Source organism: Triturus cristatus, chromosome 8, assembly GCF_964204655.1.
Source record: "Triturus cristatus chromosome 8, aTriCri1.1, whole genome shotgun sequence".
NCBI classification, from domain to species: Eukaryota; Metazoa; Chordata; class Amphibia; order Caudata; family Salamandridae; genus Triturus; species Triturus cristatus.
In genome coordinates, this window is record NC_140591.1 from 1,151,231,230 (window position 1) to 1,151,249,220 (window position 17,991).

A 17,991-nucleotide genomic window follows, 5' to 3' on the forward strand; every position below is an offset into this window, starting at 1 on the left:
CCTTTTGGATAACATAGTTCTTTAAACATAGGATGTTAGATATGATTTGGGATTAGGTTGACTTGACCCCACAGACTTTTGTCTCCACATGTAGAGCTAAATGTCAAGTCCCCTTCACCCCCTAGTTGCACGTCAATCACACGTCATGCGGCTGCGCGCGCATCTCTGCCAAGTATTTATGCTGACATTGCGAGAATCTTTCATGGATCCACCCATTTATGACATCATGAATAATGACGTTTTCTAGTTACGCCTAGTTACGCCTATTTTAGTTACGCATGCATGTCTTTATCTATTTTATCAGCTGTTACGCCTCCTGCATCTGTTTCACTGTAATGCCTTTTCTATAAAAATGATTACCTGTCAATAATGTATTGCCCTTCACTTCCTGAACCTCCGTGGTGATGGAATATGATGCCTACAATTCGAATTGTATAAGGAATAAAGCCCTTTCCGAACCTCTAATACCACGGATTCTGCCTCTTATTTTACTGAGTTATTCTTAATAGTTTTCCACATCAAAATTAGTACCGGTAATTAAATTATTTACCACATAATTGGCGCCCGAACAGGGACACTTTCTCATCTCACGCGCCGGAGGTGCGTTGCAGGCCCGGTCTCCTGCCACAGCTGGACGGACAACAACGCGTACCCGCAGGATTTCCTGTATCTCCCTCCGGCCAAGCGGGGGCGACTGAGGCTGCGATCAACACCCAGACGAGGCGGTGAGAAGTGCGAAGTATCCCGACCAGAGCCTAGCTGAGAGAGCAAGATCCGAGGTATACAGAGGCCCACCAGGTTCCGAAGTTCCGAAGTTCCGAGTCGAGTCCAGTCCGGTCCATTCCAGTCCAGTTCAGTTCCGAGGCCTTCCGTTCCGAGCTACCCGGTGAGTACCATTGCCGGGGAGGCGTTCTGACGTGCACATAGGTTGTGCCGGTCAAGACGGGTTTGGGTACACAAATCCGGTCTGCACTGTTTCAGCAGTGTATCTGTACTGTTTAGCAGTATATCTAGTATGTTTAGTATGCTAAGTGACTAGTTCCCTAATGGCCATTGTTGTTCGTTAAATGTTAAATGTTAAATGTCTTAAATACGTTCTACATATTGTGGGGTGAATGACTGTTCATTATTGTGTTTAGTTGTATTAAGTGTGTTCAAGATTAAGTATCAGACCAGTTCTCAACATGCCGCTCTTTTCGAAGTTAAGACAGATCAAAACTAGAAAAGGGGTACTCGAAGAAGCTGTTCCCATTCCTCCTAGGGACACTCCAGGGTACTTCATGTATCATAAACATGGCCTAGACGCCGTATTATTTCTTGATTTATGGGTAGACTACACCAAGGAATTACCAGAAAGTCAGAGGTGGCCCGCAGCTGGGACCTGGGATGCAGATTGCATCATGAAAGTAGAAGAAGAATTATGGAAAAAGAAAGCTAGACAGTCACAGAAAGATGCCATTGAATTATGGCGTAAAGAATCATATAGACGTACAGAAAAAGCGCTCAGACAGGAAGAGAAAAGTAAGGAGAATTCAAATAAAGTCCGAGAAAATCTATTAATTGAAGAAGGTACCCGAGTAAAATCAGAACAAGTAGATAGACAAATAAATGCCCTTATGAATGGTATGTATCCTCTTCTGGCCGAAGGGTTACCTAAGGCTACTCCGGAAATACCAAAAGACTTGCCACCTCCATTGTTTCCAATAAAAGTACACCCCAAAGGGCATCCCCGAACAGCAGAGGATGTTTTCCTCTCCTCCTACCTAGATGACGCAGCTCCCGAGTATGCTAACCCCGCACCACATAGACCGCTTGCCGATGGTGTTCAACGCCAAGATCCTCCGTCTGTACCTCCGCAACAACAAACTCCGACACAAGTTCCGACAAGCACATCTGTTTCTACAGCTTTTCCCGCAACTACGGTTGCTGTCTCACGTTCAACAAATCCTTTCACGTCCAGCACCCCAGACGGTGCTACAGGAGGTACAACAGACATTTTTTCCACGCCACCCAGAGTAAATAAATTGTCCTTTAAAGAATTAGCACACCAACGTAAGCCCAAATTACCAACCACCGACATGCTTAAAAAACTTCTAATGGATTGTAGATATGATCCTGTGCCCGGCAAAGAGGATGAAATGCTGCTGGCATCATTACGTATCCGACGAGCTGCAATATATTTAGCGAGGCTACCAGGAATGACTACACATTTAGAAAATATATATCACTTTGTTCAGTCAGGACGAGGTCCTGAAAGTATCAGCAGAGCCATGGAGTACCAGAAAGCGGAGGTACAGGGGCAACTGTTACGTTTCCTCATAAACTGTGTGATCAGAAATCAAGACCGGCCTGGGGTAAATCCGGAAGAAATGCAAATACTTACCACATGGAGTCGGAATATATCAGAGGGGAGACATGATAGAATGTTAAGTATAGTAGCTATGTGCCGAAAGATCCGCAAAGAAATTGAACAAATACACGAAGAAAGATTAGAGATAGACGAGCCTGAACAAAACAGAAGGGAAGGGGAAGAATTAGGAATGCCAACAGGACAGTTGGACACGATGGCTTATGTAGGTAGAGGAAGATCTTTTAATCATACTAGATGCTCAAATGATTCAATACGTCCGACACGTCCAGAAAGTAGCAGAAATTACCAAACCCCTATAATCAATATAAGATCTCCCGAACACTTATTCCAAGCCGCTGACAACCTACTTCGAGAACGAAGAGGACATCATATACTTGATTCATTGGACGAACAAGAATTAGCTAGATCAGCAGTACTATGGGCTGACAGTCCCGGAAAATATAGTGATGATGCACTAGCACACACGTTTTTGAACCTTACCCCAGACGAACAGCGTTTAGCTGGCATATACATGATCCAACATCTCCTTATATTATATAAAAGCCAACACTCCGATCCTGGTCCTCTACCTGATATATTGACTGAATTACTCACAAATAAATGGAGAGGTTCAGGTACTGATTTAATTAGAGAAATACTAGAATACAGAAACCAGTACATTCTTTTTGTATGCCCAGAACATGTCTCACTGCCCATCAAGGAAAGAACGACGTATTATATGGATAGACAGAATCCTTTACGCGAAGTGCACCCAATAAAAGGTGATGACAATGAGTTTAAACGGGTATTTGTATACACACCCATATCTAAAATGGAACTATTAGAAATGAAGAAAGTGGTACCCAGTCATGACAAAGACCCAGCGGGTTTCCACCGTGAAATTAAAGACATGTTGCTCATGGGAGAGTATACCTATCCCGACATTATGAAAATATTAAAGGTATTAATGCCTGCGGGCATTTACGAAAAACTCAAAGAAAAGGATTGGGAGGTGGGAGACCAAAAGATAGATTGGGCAGCATTAGAAACAGAAGAAACAGCCCGAGGTCCAGGTTCAGGGCTGGGGAACAAGACTAAAATGCTACCAGGTTTACTAGTACAGGTACTGCCACGTTTATTAACTACGAAAAAGGAAGACTGGGGTGCAATCTCAGCCTGTAAACAAAAGCAAGATGAAGACACTAGTGATTTCTATGCCCGATTTGAAAAATGTTTCGGTATAAATAGTGGCATAAAAGCAAGTAGCGAATCATATCCACATCTGTTTGTGACAAAATTAGTTGAAAATTCCCTGCCCCAAGTTAAAAATAGAATATTGAAATTCGAGAGTACCTGGCAAGGTAACACTCCGTCACAAATGTTACAAATGTTACAGTATCATCACAATAGAATTAGAGAGGAACAAGAACATGAACAAAGACGCATGAAAGACACGAAAATGAAAATGATAGTTGCCCAGTCAGTTCCAGCTGACGGTCATAAAAAGGGTATGACACAGTCCAGTGATTCAGCAGGTCCTGTAAAAGGGACATGCAACTATTGTAAACAGCCAGGTCATTATATACACGATTGTCCAGTCTTAAAGCATAATATCGCCATAGGTATAACAAAGGAAAGACCACGGCCACCTAGACAGGATCAGAACCAACAACAGTCCATGCCAGCTCCACAACAGTCCATGCCAGATCCACAACAGTCCATGCCGGCTCCACCACCGCAGCCTATTGCTGCCACACAAAACACGACACGACAGATGTACCAGTATGCACAATATGACTATCCTGATTATCAACGATACGCATGAAACAGCCTAGAGAGGGAAGTTGGCTTACCCCTTATCGAGGTCCCTGTAGATCAAGAGGGACCTTATGTACACAGTGAACTATTAGGCCAAGATAGAAAATTTGTACTTGATACAGGGGCAAGCAGAACAACAATACGACGTAGTGAAGTTCCAGGGGCACCCCTCTCAGGCTCACAGAATATTTCCCTTGGCTTTTCAGGAAAACCTATCATTAATGAAGTATCACAACCTCTTCCACTTACGATTGGTCCCTTGACACGAACCACAGATTTATTGCTTACTAAATCATGTCCGGAAAACCTGTTAGGTATAAAAACATTGAAAGCTCTAGGAGCTATAATATGTTGTTCTCCGGAAGGAGTAAGATTGTTTTTACGTGATTTCAAAGGGCACTATGTGTCCAGAGACATGGATCACCGACTGCAGAATTTACCTACACATTTATGGGCACAAGGCCCCACTGATGTTGGTTGCATGAACATTACACCATATCGAGTCACACTAAAGACAGGAGTGGTACTACCACGAATGCGACAATACAAATTACCACCAGATGCTGTAGTGGCTTTACTGCAAATCATTGACGAGCTTATTGCCCAAGGAGTGGTTGTGGAAACCGACTCCAATGTATGTAATTCCCCGATAATTCCGATTCTCAAACGAACTGATCCAAAGGCCCCGCCAGTATATCGATTAGTTATTGATCTGCGCGAACTAAATAAATGCATTGTACCACAATACCCCGTGGTCCCAGACATCTCGTCATTACTGACCGCCATTGATTCCAAAGCAACGTTCTTTACTGTAATTGATCTCAAGAATGCCTTTTTCAGCGTCCCAATAGATCCGGAAAGCCAATACTTGTTCGGATTCAGTTTAAACGGACGAAGTTTTAAATTCACACGCGCACCTCAAGGATTCACAGAAAGCCCCAGCATCTATAGCCAAGCACTGAAACGAGAACTTGACAGTATACACATGCCAGTTAACACTGCACTGCTTCAATATGTCGATGATCTGCTGATCACCGCTCGAAGCGAACCTGAATGTGAAAAAGCATCACTGACGGTTTTACAATTTCTGGCCAAAAAGGGGCACAAGGTGTCCCCTTCTAAGCTGCAATTCTGTGTCCAGCAAGTTGTTTATCTTGGGCACTCGCTGTCCAAGGAGGGAAGACAGCTTACACCTGATCGCATCCAGTTAATTGTTAACATGCCAATACCCAAGACACAAAAGGAGGTGCGGGCTTTTATAGGCCTCACTTCATATTGTAGGCAGTGGATCCCTCAATATGCATTTCTAGCAAAACCACTCATTCAGTTGACAACACAGGAGGCGGCCACATCGACTGTTCTCCCTTGGACTCAGGAACACACACAAGCTTTTGAAAGCTTAAAGACAGCTTTATGTCAAGCACCTGTTTTAGCGACACCATGTTACAATAAACATTTTACACTCTTTGTTACAGAACGCGAGGGTACTGCCTTGTCAGTACTCACTCAGGAACAAGCAGGATCACACAAACCATGTGCCTATTTCTCTAGTACATTAGATCCCGTAGCTCAGGCTCTGCCTGCGTGCCTGAAATCAGTGGCAGCGACAGCTTTAGCAATCAGACAAAGCGATGCCATAGTGTTAGGACATCCATTGACAGTACAAGTACCACATGCAGTAGAGGTTCTTGTGAACCGAACGCAAACGCAACACTTGACTATAGCAAGACTCACCGGTTATGAATTGACATTGTTTCAACCACATATAGAAATCAGACGTTGTAGTACATTGAATCCTGCCACACTTTTGCCAGTAAACGGAACAGACCCACTAGCACATGATTGTAGTGAAGTTATTACTATCACGACGAAACCCAGACAAGACTTGACAGATGTCCCATTGTTAGATCCAGACCTGACATTGTATGTAGATGGTTCATGTATGAGAACAAGTACAGGAGAGTTAGTGGCTGCGTATGCAGTCACAACAGACACTGAAGTCATCGAAACAAATTGTATTGACACCTTGTCAGCTCAAGCAGCAGAGCTCATCGCTCTGACACAAGCCTGTATTCAAGCCAAAAATAAGAAAGTAAACATATACACAGATTCACGTTATGCATTCGGAGTCGTTCATGACTTCGGCGTGCTGTGGCGAGAGAGAGGTTATTTAACTTCTCACGGTGCCCACATTCAGCACGGATCCCTCATTCATGCCCTATTAGACGCAATTCATCTACCCACTGCAATATCGATTATGAAATGCAAAGCTCATACGAAAGTTACCGATATCATTTCTCAAGGCAATGATCTAGCTGACAGAACAGCTAAACAGACTGCTCAAACTCACACAACTGACATGACAAAGACAATAGTCCCGACACCAACACATTGCATGACAGTTAAGGATCCCGCTCTTGATGTAATTGACATACAGACACATGCTACACCAGATGAAATAAAGAAATGGACTGAATTAGGAGGGATCCAAATGGATCAAGGATGGATGACGAAGGAAAAATCTGTATGGTTTCTTCCTGACTCTATGGTTCAAGTTGTCATTAACACAATACATAGTCCAGCGCACTTAGGAGAGAAAGCTATGCTAGACAGCATTCAACACATTTGGTTCAACAAACATTTACGAGCAGCAGCTAAACAAAAAGTCCGTACCTGTATGATCTGTTGTCAGTTTAACCCAGGTAAAAGCATTCCCGTAGAACAGGGTGGATTTCAGCCTCCTGATCACCCTTTTGAAGTCCTCCAGATGGATTATATCCAGATGGAACGATGTCGAGGATTCAAATATGTCCTCGTAGTTGTCTGTGCTCTTTCCCGTTGGACCGAAGCCTACCCGGTTTCAGATTACACTGCCCCGACTACTGCCAAACAGTTAGTTCGAGAATTTTTCCCACGGTATGGTTTACCACGTGTTGTCTACTCAGATAATGGCCAGCCGTTCTCATCCGAACTGATGAAACACGTTTCACTTTTGTTAGGCTATCAATGGAAATTTCACTGTGTCCGACACCCCGAGGCAGCAGGTCTCGTGGAACGACATAATCAAACTCTGAAAATTAGATTGTCAAAAATATGTAGAGAGAAAGGTGTCGATTGGGTAGTAGCCTTACCAGTTGCACTCTTTTACATGAGAATGGTAGCACATTCTCGAACAGGGCTATCCCCGTATGAGGTGATCTTTGGTAGACCGCCAAATATGTGGGGGGCGCCTATACCCCGTAAAATAACTGACGTTGACTGTAATATGCTGACAGATTACCTGGCTTCCTTGATGTCTGCACTACAATCTTGTCGTTCACAGGTAGCTGCAGCCTTTCCCGATAACACCGAGGTGAAACCCCATGACGTAGTTCCCGGGGACCTGGTGCTGGTACGAAATTTTGACCGGAAGACTCAGCTAGATCCTAGGTGGAAATCGCCTCAACTCGTACTGCTCACCACAAGGACAGCCGTGAAGATCGAAGGTCGAAAAGGATGGTTACATTCGAGTCATATCAAGAAATTTCATGGACTACCATCTGATGTGAACGTTACACCTTGCGTCTCTTCACCGATTGATTCAAAGCCCCCCTTGGTTGAACAATCCGATAAGGAACTGTATAAACTGAAATTAAGGTCTAGCAAGTCAGACAATTTGATTGTTTAAGTCCTCTCCAAGGTGAATCGGTTGAATTTGTCTCTGACATGTATTCCCTAGACCTGAATAGAGAAAGAAATCGAAAGATGCAGTTGAAAAAGCATGCGTACTGTAAATCACTGCGTAGTCATTGCACAGTGACATTATTAATTTTGTTTTTCTTAAGTCTTCTGATCATCGCTGCAAGTATACTGTTGCACATATATTATCCTATTTCTAAACGTGCTTATAATGTTACTGCTGAACATTCCTTTAGTGAATTACCCCCGCATGAGTTGTCCTATAGATTTGCGCTGCGCAATAACACTTTCATTAGTATGTTACATCATTCCCATCAGACCAGCAATGCTACCAATTGTTGGATATGTGGCCGACTCCCTCCCTATCAGAACTATAAGGGAATTCTGCCTCTCTTTCCATATCCGTTCACACACAATGGCTCCTGTGGAGCATGGTTTAGTTTAATTAATTCCTTAGATTCAGACTCGGCAGTTTATCAAGACAATTGGGTATGGGGAAACCTGAACCTAGTTTTACTCAAAGTTTGCTACCCTGACAAGGAGGGACTTCCCAAAAGAACAGGAACTGATCTAGAAAATGAAGTATATGGATTAGGTAATTTTACGCTTAATCTCATGATCCTGAATGTTGAATCCGAAGCTGCACCAATCTTGCCCGCTATGTCAGTATTTCCAGTTAAAGGTGAATTGTGTGTAAGAAAGAATGGTTCAATACATATGGGCCATAGTAAATGCACCACTGTGATAGAATTTAATGATCAAGGCAAGTCTACATTTAGAGCTTCTCGCCATTCCTACTTCGTATGTGGTCAGACTGCATATATACGTCTGCCTCTGGATTGGGATGGTACCTGTTACATCGCATTCCTTTTGCCACCTGTTTTCCTAGCCCCTCCTGATTATCACAGAAATACTCATTTAGTACACAATAGAGAACGGAGAGATCTCCCAATTGTCGATTACACTGAGACGGCATGGGAAAAATATACAGATTTTAATAAAGGTCTCTTTCCCTATATAGGTACAGTCACCAATAGTAAGCTGATACGTAGATTAACTAGGACCCTTGAAGCCGTAGTAAATGAAACTATTTCCGCCTTAGGCAACTTAACAGAGGAGCAGTCTGCGATGCGGATTGTTGTTCTTCAAAATCGTCTTGTCCTTGACGTCATCCTGGCCGATAGGGGCGGAGCTTGTAGGGTCATCGGATCAAGTTGCTGCGTATTCATCCCAGAAAATTCGCCATCTGTATATAAAGCTATAACACGCCTTCATAAGATTGTAAACCAGATACACCAGAATCCAGGCACCTGGACTTGGTCCGGTTGGTTTTGGAGTGTATTGTCAGCCTGGGGATGGAGGGTCCTATCCTTCCTAGGTATTGGCTTTCTCATACTATTCAGTTGCTGCTTATGCCTGCAATGTGGACCAGCGATTTGTGGTCTGTGCGCCACATCGTGTATTCCACATCAAAGTTTTCGCTCAAGATCCCGGAAGAAGAAAGAAGAACAAATGATGCTATATGAACAGATCGATGGATTGATGAAGATTGATATCTCCTAAGGGTCAGTAGGGGACAAGGAGGGAATGTGGAAATATGGATTTTTGTGATCAGTTATGTCCCCTATCTTAGACCCCAACGGCTCCATGTATATGTTACAAGTACATGTATGTTCCCTCCAGTTCCAGTTATGAAGACGCAAACACCTGTGCGTCCACCGTCAACATGTCCTCTTTCAGATCCGCCATGAATGGGCCGGATATTCCATTCCTAAGTATGAAAGGCCACCGACTTTATATGGTTCATCTACTCCATTTTGCAGTTCAGGCGAGTAGGCCCTGAATGCTGCCATCGAGCCTTTCCCTGCTTTCTACCTCTGACAGCTCCAGTCTGAGCTCGCATCTGTATCCATGAACTTTGTCCTAGTCCCTGCGCGGCTAACGGTGCCTCACTCGGCCTGTCTGCCTGCCAAAAACTGTATTTCACCTTCAAAGATTATCTGCTCCGCTCCTCATCCAATGCATTCCTGTCTGGTAGTTTAAGTAAACATCCTTCCAGCTACCGAGCTAAGGGCCCGGCTTCTCTGTCTTCATGCAAGTAATTCATGGCCCTGTTACTCTGGAAGATTTCTGCCCCTCGCATCTCATGTAGACATTTAGACGCTTGTACACGCACTCACAGTCAGTATAGAATAGATTTTGTTCGAGAGACCTTTCCTTTTGGATAACATAGTTCTTTAAACATAGGATGTTAGATATGATTTGGGATTAGGTTGACTTGACCCCACAGACTTTTGTATCCACATGTAGAGCTAAATGTCAAGTCCCCTTCACCCCCTAGTTGCACGTCAATCACACGTCATGCGGCTGCGCGCGCATCTCTGCCAAGTATTTCTGCTGACATTGCGAGAATCTTTCATGGATCCACCCATTTATGACATCATGAATAATGACGTTTTCTAGTTACGCCTAGTTACGCCTATTTTAGTTACGCATGCATGTCTTTATCTATTTTATCAGCTGTTACGCCTCCTGCATCTGTTTCACTGTAATGCCTTTTCTATAAAAATGATTACCTGTCAATAATGTATTGCCCTTCACTTCCTGAACCTCCGTGGTGATGGAATATGATGCCTACAATTCGAATTGTATAAGGAATAAAGCCCTTTCCGAACCTCTAATACCACGGATTCTGCCTCTTATTTTACTGAGTTATTCTTAATAGTTTTCCACATCAAAATTAGTACCGGTAATTAAATTATTTACCACACCACCATCCCATATGGAGGCAAGCATAACTAGGAGAAAAGCTTGCCCCCATAGCCACCCCTCTCACTTGTTGGTAAATTTGGGTCTGGAAGAGGAAGTAATGTTTGTTCAAACAGAATTCAGTTAGAGTAATCAACATCTTGTTGTGATTGTGGAACTGTATGGGTCGCCTATCCAGGAAATGCTTCATAGCTCCTATTCCATCCTTATGGTGTATGCTAGTATATAGATTAGATACATCTATGGTTATTAAAAGATAATCGTTACACCATTTATACTCTTGTAGCTTCTTTAAAAAATCTGTAGTGTCCTGAACAAAAGACGGATGAGCTCTCACAAAATCCTGAAGGAATGAGTCAATATAAATCGATACATTTTCTAGCAAGCTTTGTTTGGCAGAAATTATCGGTCTTCCCGGTGGCTTGTTAATATTTTTATTTATTTTCGGGATGAAATAAATCACAGGTGTGACAGGATAATCTTTTTTGAGGAATTTATACTTGTCTTGATTTAATAGACCCACACTTTTCCATGCCAAAAGTCGTTTGAATAGTTCATTTTGTGCTGAAATAGTTGTTTATTTGTTACTGATTTTATAGCACGTCCTATCGTTAAGTTGCATAAGTGCTTCTTCCAAGTATAATTTCTTAGACCAGAGCACCACGTTCCCCCCTTTATCTGAGTTTCTTATCACTAGGGAATCATTTGATTGCAATCTTTTGATAAGCTGGTAATATTCGTGTTGGCGCGCTTTGTGATGTTTGGTTGTCACCTGTGTTTTGTAATAAAAAAATTTCAACTCCGTCAAAATGCATTCATTGACTGTATCGATAGAGTCCCTTGGAAGAATTGGGACAAAAGTTGACTTTGGTTTAAAACTTGTGCTGGTTGTGGCGTTAATTTGTATTGATTGATTCATCAGTATTTGATCGGTGACTTGTGAGTCAAGTGGTAATGTGGCATCGTTTTGTAAGGCCCGAATATCGCATAGTAGGTTTACATCCGATACAGTTATATATATCAGATCCAATTAAAACAGAGCCTTTTTATGTTGAGTTCCATTCTTTACAGGACAACTGCCATAGACTATATTGGAGTGTCCTGATGCTCAAGGATGCTCCAGTTTATGTGCAGTCTATGGTGGGTGCCTTTGTGGTGAGTCCTTGGTCCACAGGTGGTGTGGGGTGACTTTGACCACAGATGTCAGGGCCCCGCGAAGTCCTCTTGGTTGCAGTAGCTGTCCAGCTGGGCTACTGGTGTCCTTGCACCGCGGATGGGATGAACTCCTTTGTCAGGAGCTGATGTCCCTCTTGAATGATGAATCTGGACTCTGATGACACACCTGGGTCCAGCGGATAGCTTGCAACGTTTAAATCGCTCACTTTTTGCGCACGGCGTCAGGAAGCAGCAAAAAATCAGCGGTTGTTACCAACTTGCAGGTTTGGGCTTCTTCATCTCTTGTTTTCCCTGGAGCTGGTTCCAGGGGATTAGCCAACTTATCCTTGGAGTCACTGCTTCGATCTGCCGACGTGAATCAACTTTTCCCTGAGCTAGGCACAGTCCAAGCTTTACTAGCCCCAAGTGTGGTATGTGCACTTCTTCCAACAGTGCAGCATCTCTTTGTGCAGTTTCAAGGGCAGCAGGGCAGTCCTTTGGTCCTTTCTTCAAATCAAACATGTACAGAGGAGCTGAGTGCCATATTTATCCCAGGAAAGTGCCTCGAGGGGACTATGGGGTCACTAGCCAAGCTGCTACTGGGTCCCCTCCATTCTTGTGATACATTTCCTGCAATGTATGGCACCTGGCTATGCCAGAGTGCACTATTCTAGTCACTCTGAAAATGTCAGGACCTCTCTTCAGTCGTCAGGAACTAGGTAGCCCGCCCTAGATGTGTGGCTACCTAAGGCCTTTACACCCACGAAAAAAACGAATTGGGGACATATTTTCCCTTTATGTCCCTGCCTCCAACCTGTCTGCATGAACAAAAGGCAGCCTGCTCGGGAGTGTTGTCACTAGTGGCCCTTCATTGGTGGATTTCCCTTTGAAGCTCGGCTTTTAGGCTAACACCTCAAGTGGTCTTTCTGGGAGAGGTCACACCTCACTGCCTTTGTTCCGAAGCCTGGGAGTTATTCACACATCTCCCCTGGTGGGAAGGAAGCTGGGGCACAGAGTGGCAACTTTCTAAAAGTTGCTTACATTTATTAATGTCATTAACTTCGACCTGAACATCAGGTTGTATTTAATGCCACAATTAATTTGATACCTTACTGTAACCACTTAGTGTCATTCAAAAGTTAGCCAGACTGGGATGCCAACTGGTAACACTGTATTAGCCAGGGGGGCTACTAACTTTTCTTAACAAAACAACAACCTTAAATGTTTTGCTGCTAAGACGTATATAAAATATGTCTTACTTAAAAATGTATAGCTCCCTGCCATAGGGCTCCATAGGCCTTTCTTAGGGGAGAATTATATGTAGGGTTAAGGTATGTGGTAGCTTTGCCTTTGGTGTTGAATGGCAAAGTCGAACCAGTAGTGTATCCACTTCCAGTCTGCAGTAGCAGGCTGGAAGCCATTGTGTCCTTTGTCACACTCAGGGTGACAGAAATAGTGCTGTAGCCCTAGGTGGACACTCTGTCTTGCATGCCCTGGGTACCAAATACTAGGGACTTGTAAGTAATTCAGCACTTGCCAATTGGGTTTAGCCAGTTCGACGTATACTTTGTAAAGGGTCAGAACACTGGCACTGAGGTCTGGTTAGCAGGCCTAAGGACACTTTGAGTCGAAAAACCAGCAGCAGCAGTCCAAAAATGTGTGGGTGAACATGCAAAAAGAGGCATTTTTCTTTCAAACACCCAAGATGTTTTTTCATGAAAAGGTCAGATGAGCTTTTCACCAAAAGAAACTAGCTTTGGAAATCTGAACGCTCATGACAAACAAACAAAAATGTCATTACTTTTTCTATACTAAACTTAACCGTGGAAAATATAAACAAGATAATCCCCACAAAAGCACAACATTAGCAGTTCTCTAAATATACTCAAAGAATTGTTTCAAATCCTTAAACTTCATAGTAAAACGCCAAATGATCACCTTTCTATACATTTTGGTCCTAATAGAAAGAATTTCCTTACTTTACGCTAACAGAATTGCAAACATCACAGAATGAATCGCTTCCCCATTACATATTCAAATGGTAAATGAACTTTCACAGATTAGTGCGAAGACTTGATCTAACTTTGAGGTTATTTTATAGGAATACCCGACAAAAGTTGAACAAATTTGAGAGCCACATTCCATCATGATTACATCATCCCATCTACAATAATTAAAAACAACTTTCAGTACTCCAGCAAAATCTGGGGCATACTAATCTGTCCCTCAGTTCCTTGGGGACTATTTCCAGATATTCTGAAACAGGAAAAATTACACCCCTCTTTAATTGACCAATGGTGGATCACATTGCACTAATATCAGACGAATCATCAATTTACCTTAGTTGCATAAAGTAAATGAGAATTGTTCTGTCAACCAAGTTAATATTTGAACAAGAACAAAGTACTTGCCAATTATAAATCAGACTTTGACAAAGGATTTAGCACTGAAACTGCTACAATAAAAATGCTAGATGACATGAAGTCCATCATTGACAAAGTTGATGTCTATCCTGGTTATTCTCGACATATCAGGAACATTCAATACTATATTTTTATGAACACTTTTTATTGGATTACAGTAATAAAAAAAATCAACCAGGTTTTGCAATCTCTAGTCCAATGTATTCCCACCAGGTCCAGGAGCCACAAATCTTTCTATGTTTGTTCGGACATCTCCTTGGCTGATATATCTCCTTTTCCATAAGTGCGCACCTGTCCATTCTTCAGAATCACTCCTCGTATGGAACTGCTTTGTCGCAGTGCAGGCAGCGTGCAATGCCCATTTGTGCAAGGAGGCATCCAAGTTCTACTAGTGTACAAACAAAACCTGTACCCTCCCAATCTGCTTGGAAGCTTAGCTGGACCATCCTCTGGGAAAGCTCCACAGGTGACCCATTATTTGTGCCAAGGTTGATTGTATTGATTACCAAAGGCAATTTATCACTGGGCATTAATGGTACAAGAAGGAAAGCATTCAATACTACTGGTTGCCAAAGACGTATCTACTTGAACTCCAGAGGAACTTTAAATGAATGGTTCTCTTCATTGGTGGCCAACTAAACACAACTAGTCCAGTTAGTCAACCCAAATGTTGCCCCTACCTCCTTATCCTGTGACGTAACCCAAAGTTATATTCTAGTTTCCTACACTGGGAATTATGTTTGTGGAAGATCTCACAATCCAGCAATATGCAGTTCATGCGCAACTTTTCTAAAAACTCATGATTTCAGGACATCTGCACTCTGAAAAATTGTTTAATAAAACTCCAAAGCTAAGTCACATTAAACATTTTGAGATTAAACACTGACAAAAATAAATTATTCATCCTGCACAGGCAAGACAACATCAAAGTCTGCTAAAATTGACTTTCTGAGCCACAGTTTGTTAAATCCCTCAATCTGCTTCTGAAGAAAACTCTTTGGATTATGGCTAGATACTCTTTAAGGGATGGCCTTGCACATAGGCCATACTGCAAAAGTACCTAGAATGATTGTACGTTACTCCGAAAAAATAGTACCATTACTACCCTCTCGAAACTTCAGACATATTAACCAAGTTCTAGTTGTCTCCTGCATTGATTAAGGGACTGACTCCTAGATAGCATTGACTAAATCCACCTTTGAACCTCTTAAAAGCCATTCTCCATGCTACGAGCCATGCCCCCCTTAATAATATTCTCTTCCCTGTAGCTACACTGGCATAAAGCAGTAAAAAATTGACATCACGCCCATCCTCCAGCAGCTTTATTGGTTCTCCCTTGAGTCGAGAATAAAATATTAAGATGACTTGCATTATCTTTAAAGCACTCCAAATGCAACCACCAGAATAGCTTCATCACTCATTGAAATCTCCAGTGTTTCTAAAACATTTCTGAAGCAAAGACACTGTTAGACTTGAGGGAGAAAAAAATCAATAGTTACATGACTGCAACTCATTCTGCCTCTGCAGCCTTCTCCATAGGGAGCTCCAGGTGCTTAGTGGCTTTTAATCCAGTCCTCAAGGAAACTAAAATCATACCTGTTTAAACGTCATATGGGTTGGTAATTCGCTTCAAATACAGCAGTTCATGCTCATCTTTGCAATCTACCGGTTATCAACTTATTTCCCCTTTTTTCTTAATCTTTTCATGTTCCTCGCTCTACTGCCACCTCTTTTTGTCTCCTTTGCCCGCTTCCCCCACTATTCTAACTCACTTGCCACCACATAGCTACTTTTACTCTACGTATTCCATCAAAATTTTTCAGACTGTGTCATTCTACTTTTTATCCAACCTTGCTTGCTCTTGTTATCCCTCTCCCTTTTTCCTTCTCATCTCCATCTTCAATCCCCCATTTTGCATCTCTCCCGTTTTCCACATGTCCCATCCTTTCCTATCCCTGTCTCCTCTTCACTTTCCCCAATGCTATATTCATATTGTTAAGTGGATGTTTCTAGGTTGTTTTAGTCTAGCACTAGCCCCAATCCTTTATTTTCCCCTGCTTACTCAAAGGTGGTTGATGTTGTCATCCATGCTTCCAGACAAGATTGAGATCTCTAAAGTTGCTCTCTGTACAGCATGCTGCACATTGTAAAAATGTAATTTAAACATAAGGTGAACTACTAGCAATTAGTTACTCAAGCTGATAGATACGCCCTGCTGGTTTCACACCATTTGATAGTCCTCAAAAATTGACAATGTGATAGCTCTGACCTGCTTATTGGTCTGTGTTTTTTCTGCTAATAGACCTTTCTATTTTTCTCTGCCAGCCAAGAGTCTCAAATAATTTGTGAGCCCAGTGGCGTAGCAAGGTCCGGTGGTACCCGGTGTGGAAAATTTCTGTTCACCCCCGGCTTAACAAAATGGCAAAAATATGTGTTTAAAATATGTTTGTCATTTTGTCAAGCTGGGGGTGACAAGTGTCATCACTGAGGGGGTAGACAAAATGGCAAAAATATGTGTTTAAAACACATATTTTTGCCATTTTGTCACCCCCTCAGTGATGACACCCGGGGCGGCCCGCACCCACTGCACCCCCCCCTTCTTATACCCCTGTGTGAGCCCTGAAATGGCTACTTGTTTTTAGGGTCCTTTGACTTTCAGCCTTGTCTGTTTTATAATATATTTCAGCTCTGCCGTTGCTTAATGCATTACTGGTTGAAGACATTTCATTGTATTTACATTAGCCATCAGATCCTGTCACTGCAGGTGAGGGTAATGCCTAATATGTGACCTTTTTTTTCCCTAGTGCCTGAAGAAAAGAAACTACCAGTGATCATTTATCCCAGTGATGAAAAGCTGTATGTAAAGATTGGTAAGTAGCTTGATATCCTTTTCATCAAATAAATACTCACGACATGGGAAAATAATGCAAAGCCATTTCAAGTGGTAGTTAATGCAGTTGTACTAATTTGCTTGATTTGTTTATGTTGTATCCCTAAAACGATTGAATTTGTGTGGATCTTCAGTGTGTGTGCTGAAATACTGGTAATTCTTTGTCTCCTTACAATTGTGGGAGGCAAATGAAGATCCAAGGATGAGATTTCTTTGGAAATAAATCACATACACATTAGCAGTTATCCTCAATTTAGAGATGCATCATGAAATGATCATTTAATGAATTTAAGGGATGAATGTGAGAATAGCTGTGCTTAAAATGGAGTAACTGGAGGGAATTAAGAAATCTTAACAAACCAGGGGATCTTTACATTTAATTAAAGCTTGTGAGATTGGACTCTTCCAAGGTACATAAAGAACTCCGATTTGATACATACACCTCCATTATCTATAAACTTCACACAGCAGAGGTTGTCTTAAATGCAATAGTGAATGGCAGTTTTAACTAAGCCTTGTCCTTGGAATTTAAACTGGTACATAGATATATGCCCTAGTTTTTTAGCATCTTCAGAATGTAATATTTGTAGGAAAGAACATGTCAGCGTGAAGTGTAAAGGGCAAATCATTTCATCAATATTGTTTTTAAATTTATAAACATCCAAAATATGAACGATTACTAGGAGAAATATAAAAATAATTTACTAACTGCTGTAAAGTTGTAGTAGGATTGCAAAGCCATTCAAATCCCCATCTGTGGGTCCTGCCATGTCTCCCTGATTCACTCTGCTCTTCATCCACTCTTATTGGCATATTGCCTCTCTTCAGTCTCCCTTCCATCTCTCTCGTCTCCCCTCTATCTCCCCTCTCTCTTTTCTCACTCTCCCTCCTTCACTCCCCCTCCTCTC

General features: G+C 42.2%; 1 protein-coding gene across 1 annotated transcript in view; it reads left to right on the forward strand.

The window, feature by feature from the left end:
• The window catches only part of LOC146805524 (interleukin-1 receptor type 1-like), a 356,975-nt gene that overhangs the window by 91,905 nt on the left and 247,079 nt on the right, over positions 1-17,991 (forward strand). The window contains exon 6 of the mRNA XM_085623806.1: positions 16,998-17,063. Within this exon, the coding sequence (XP_085479932.1) occupies positions 16,998-17,063 (66 nt within the window). The remainder of the gene's footprint in view (positions 1-16,997; positions 17,064-17,991) is intronic.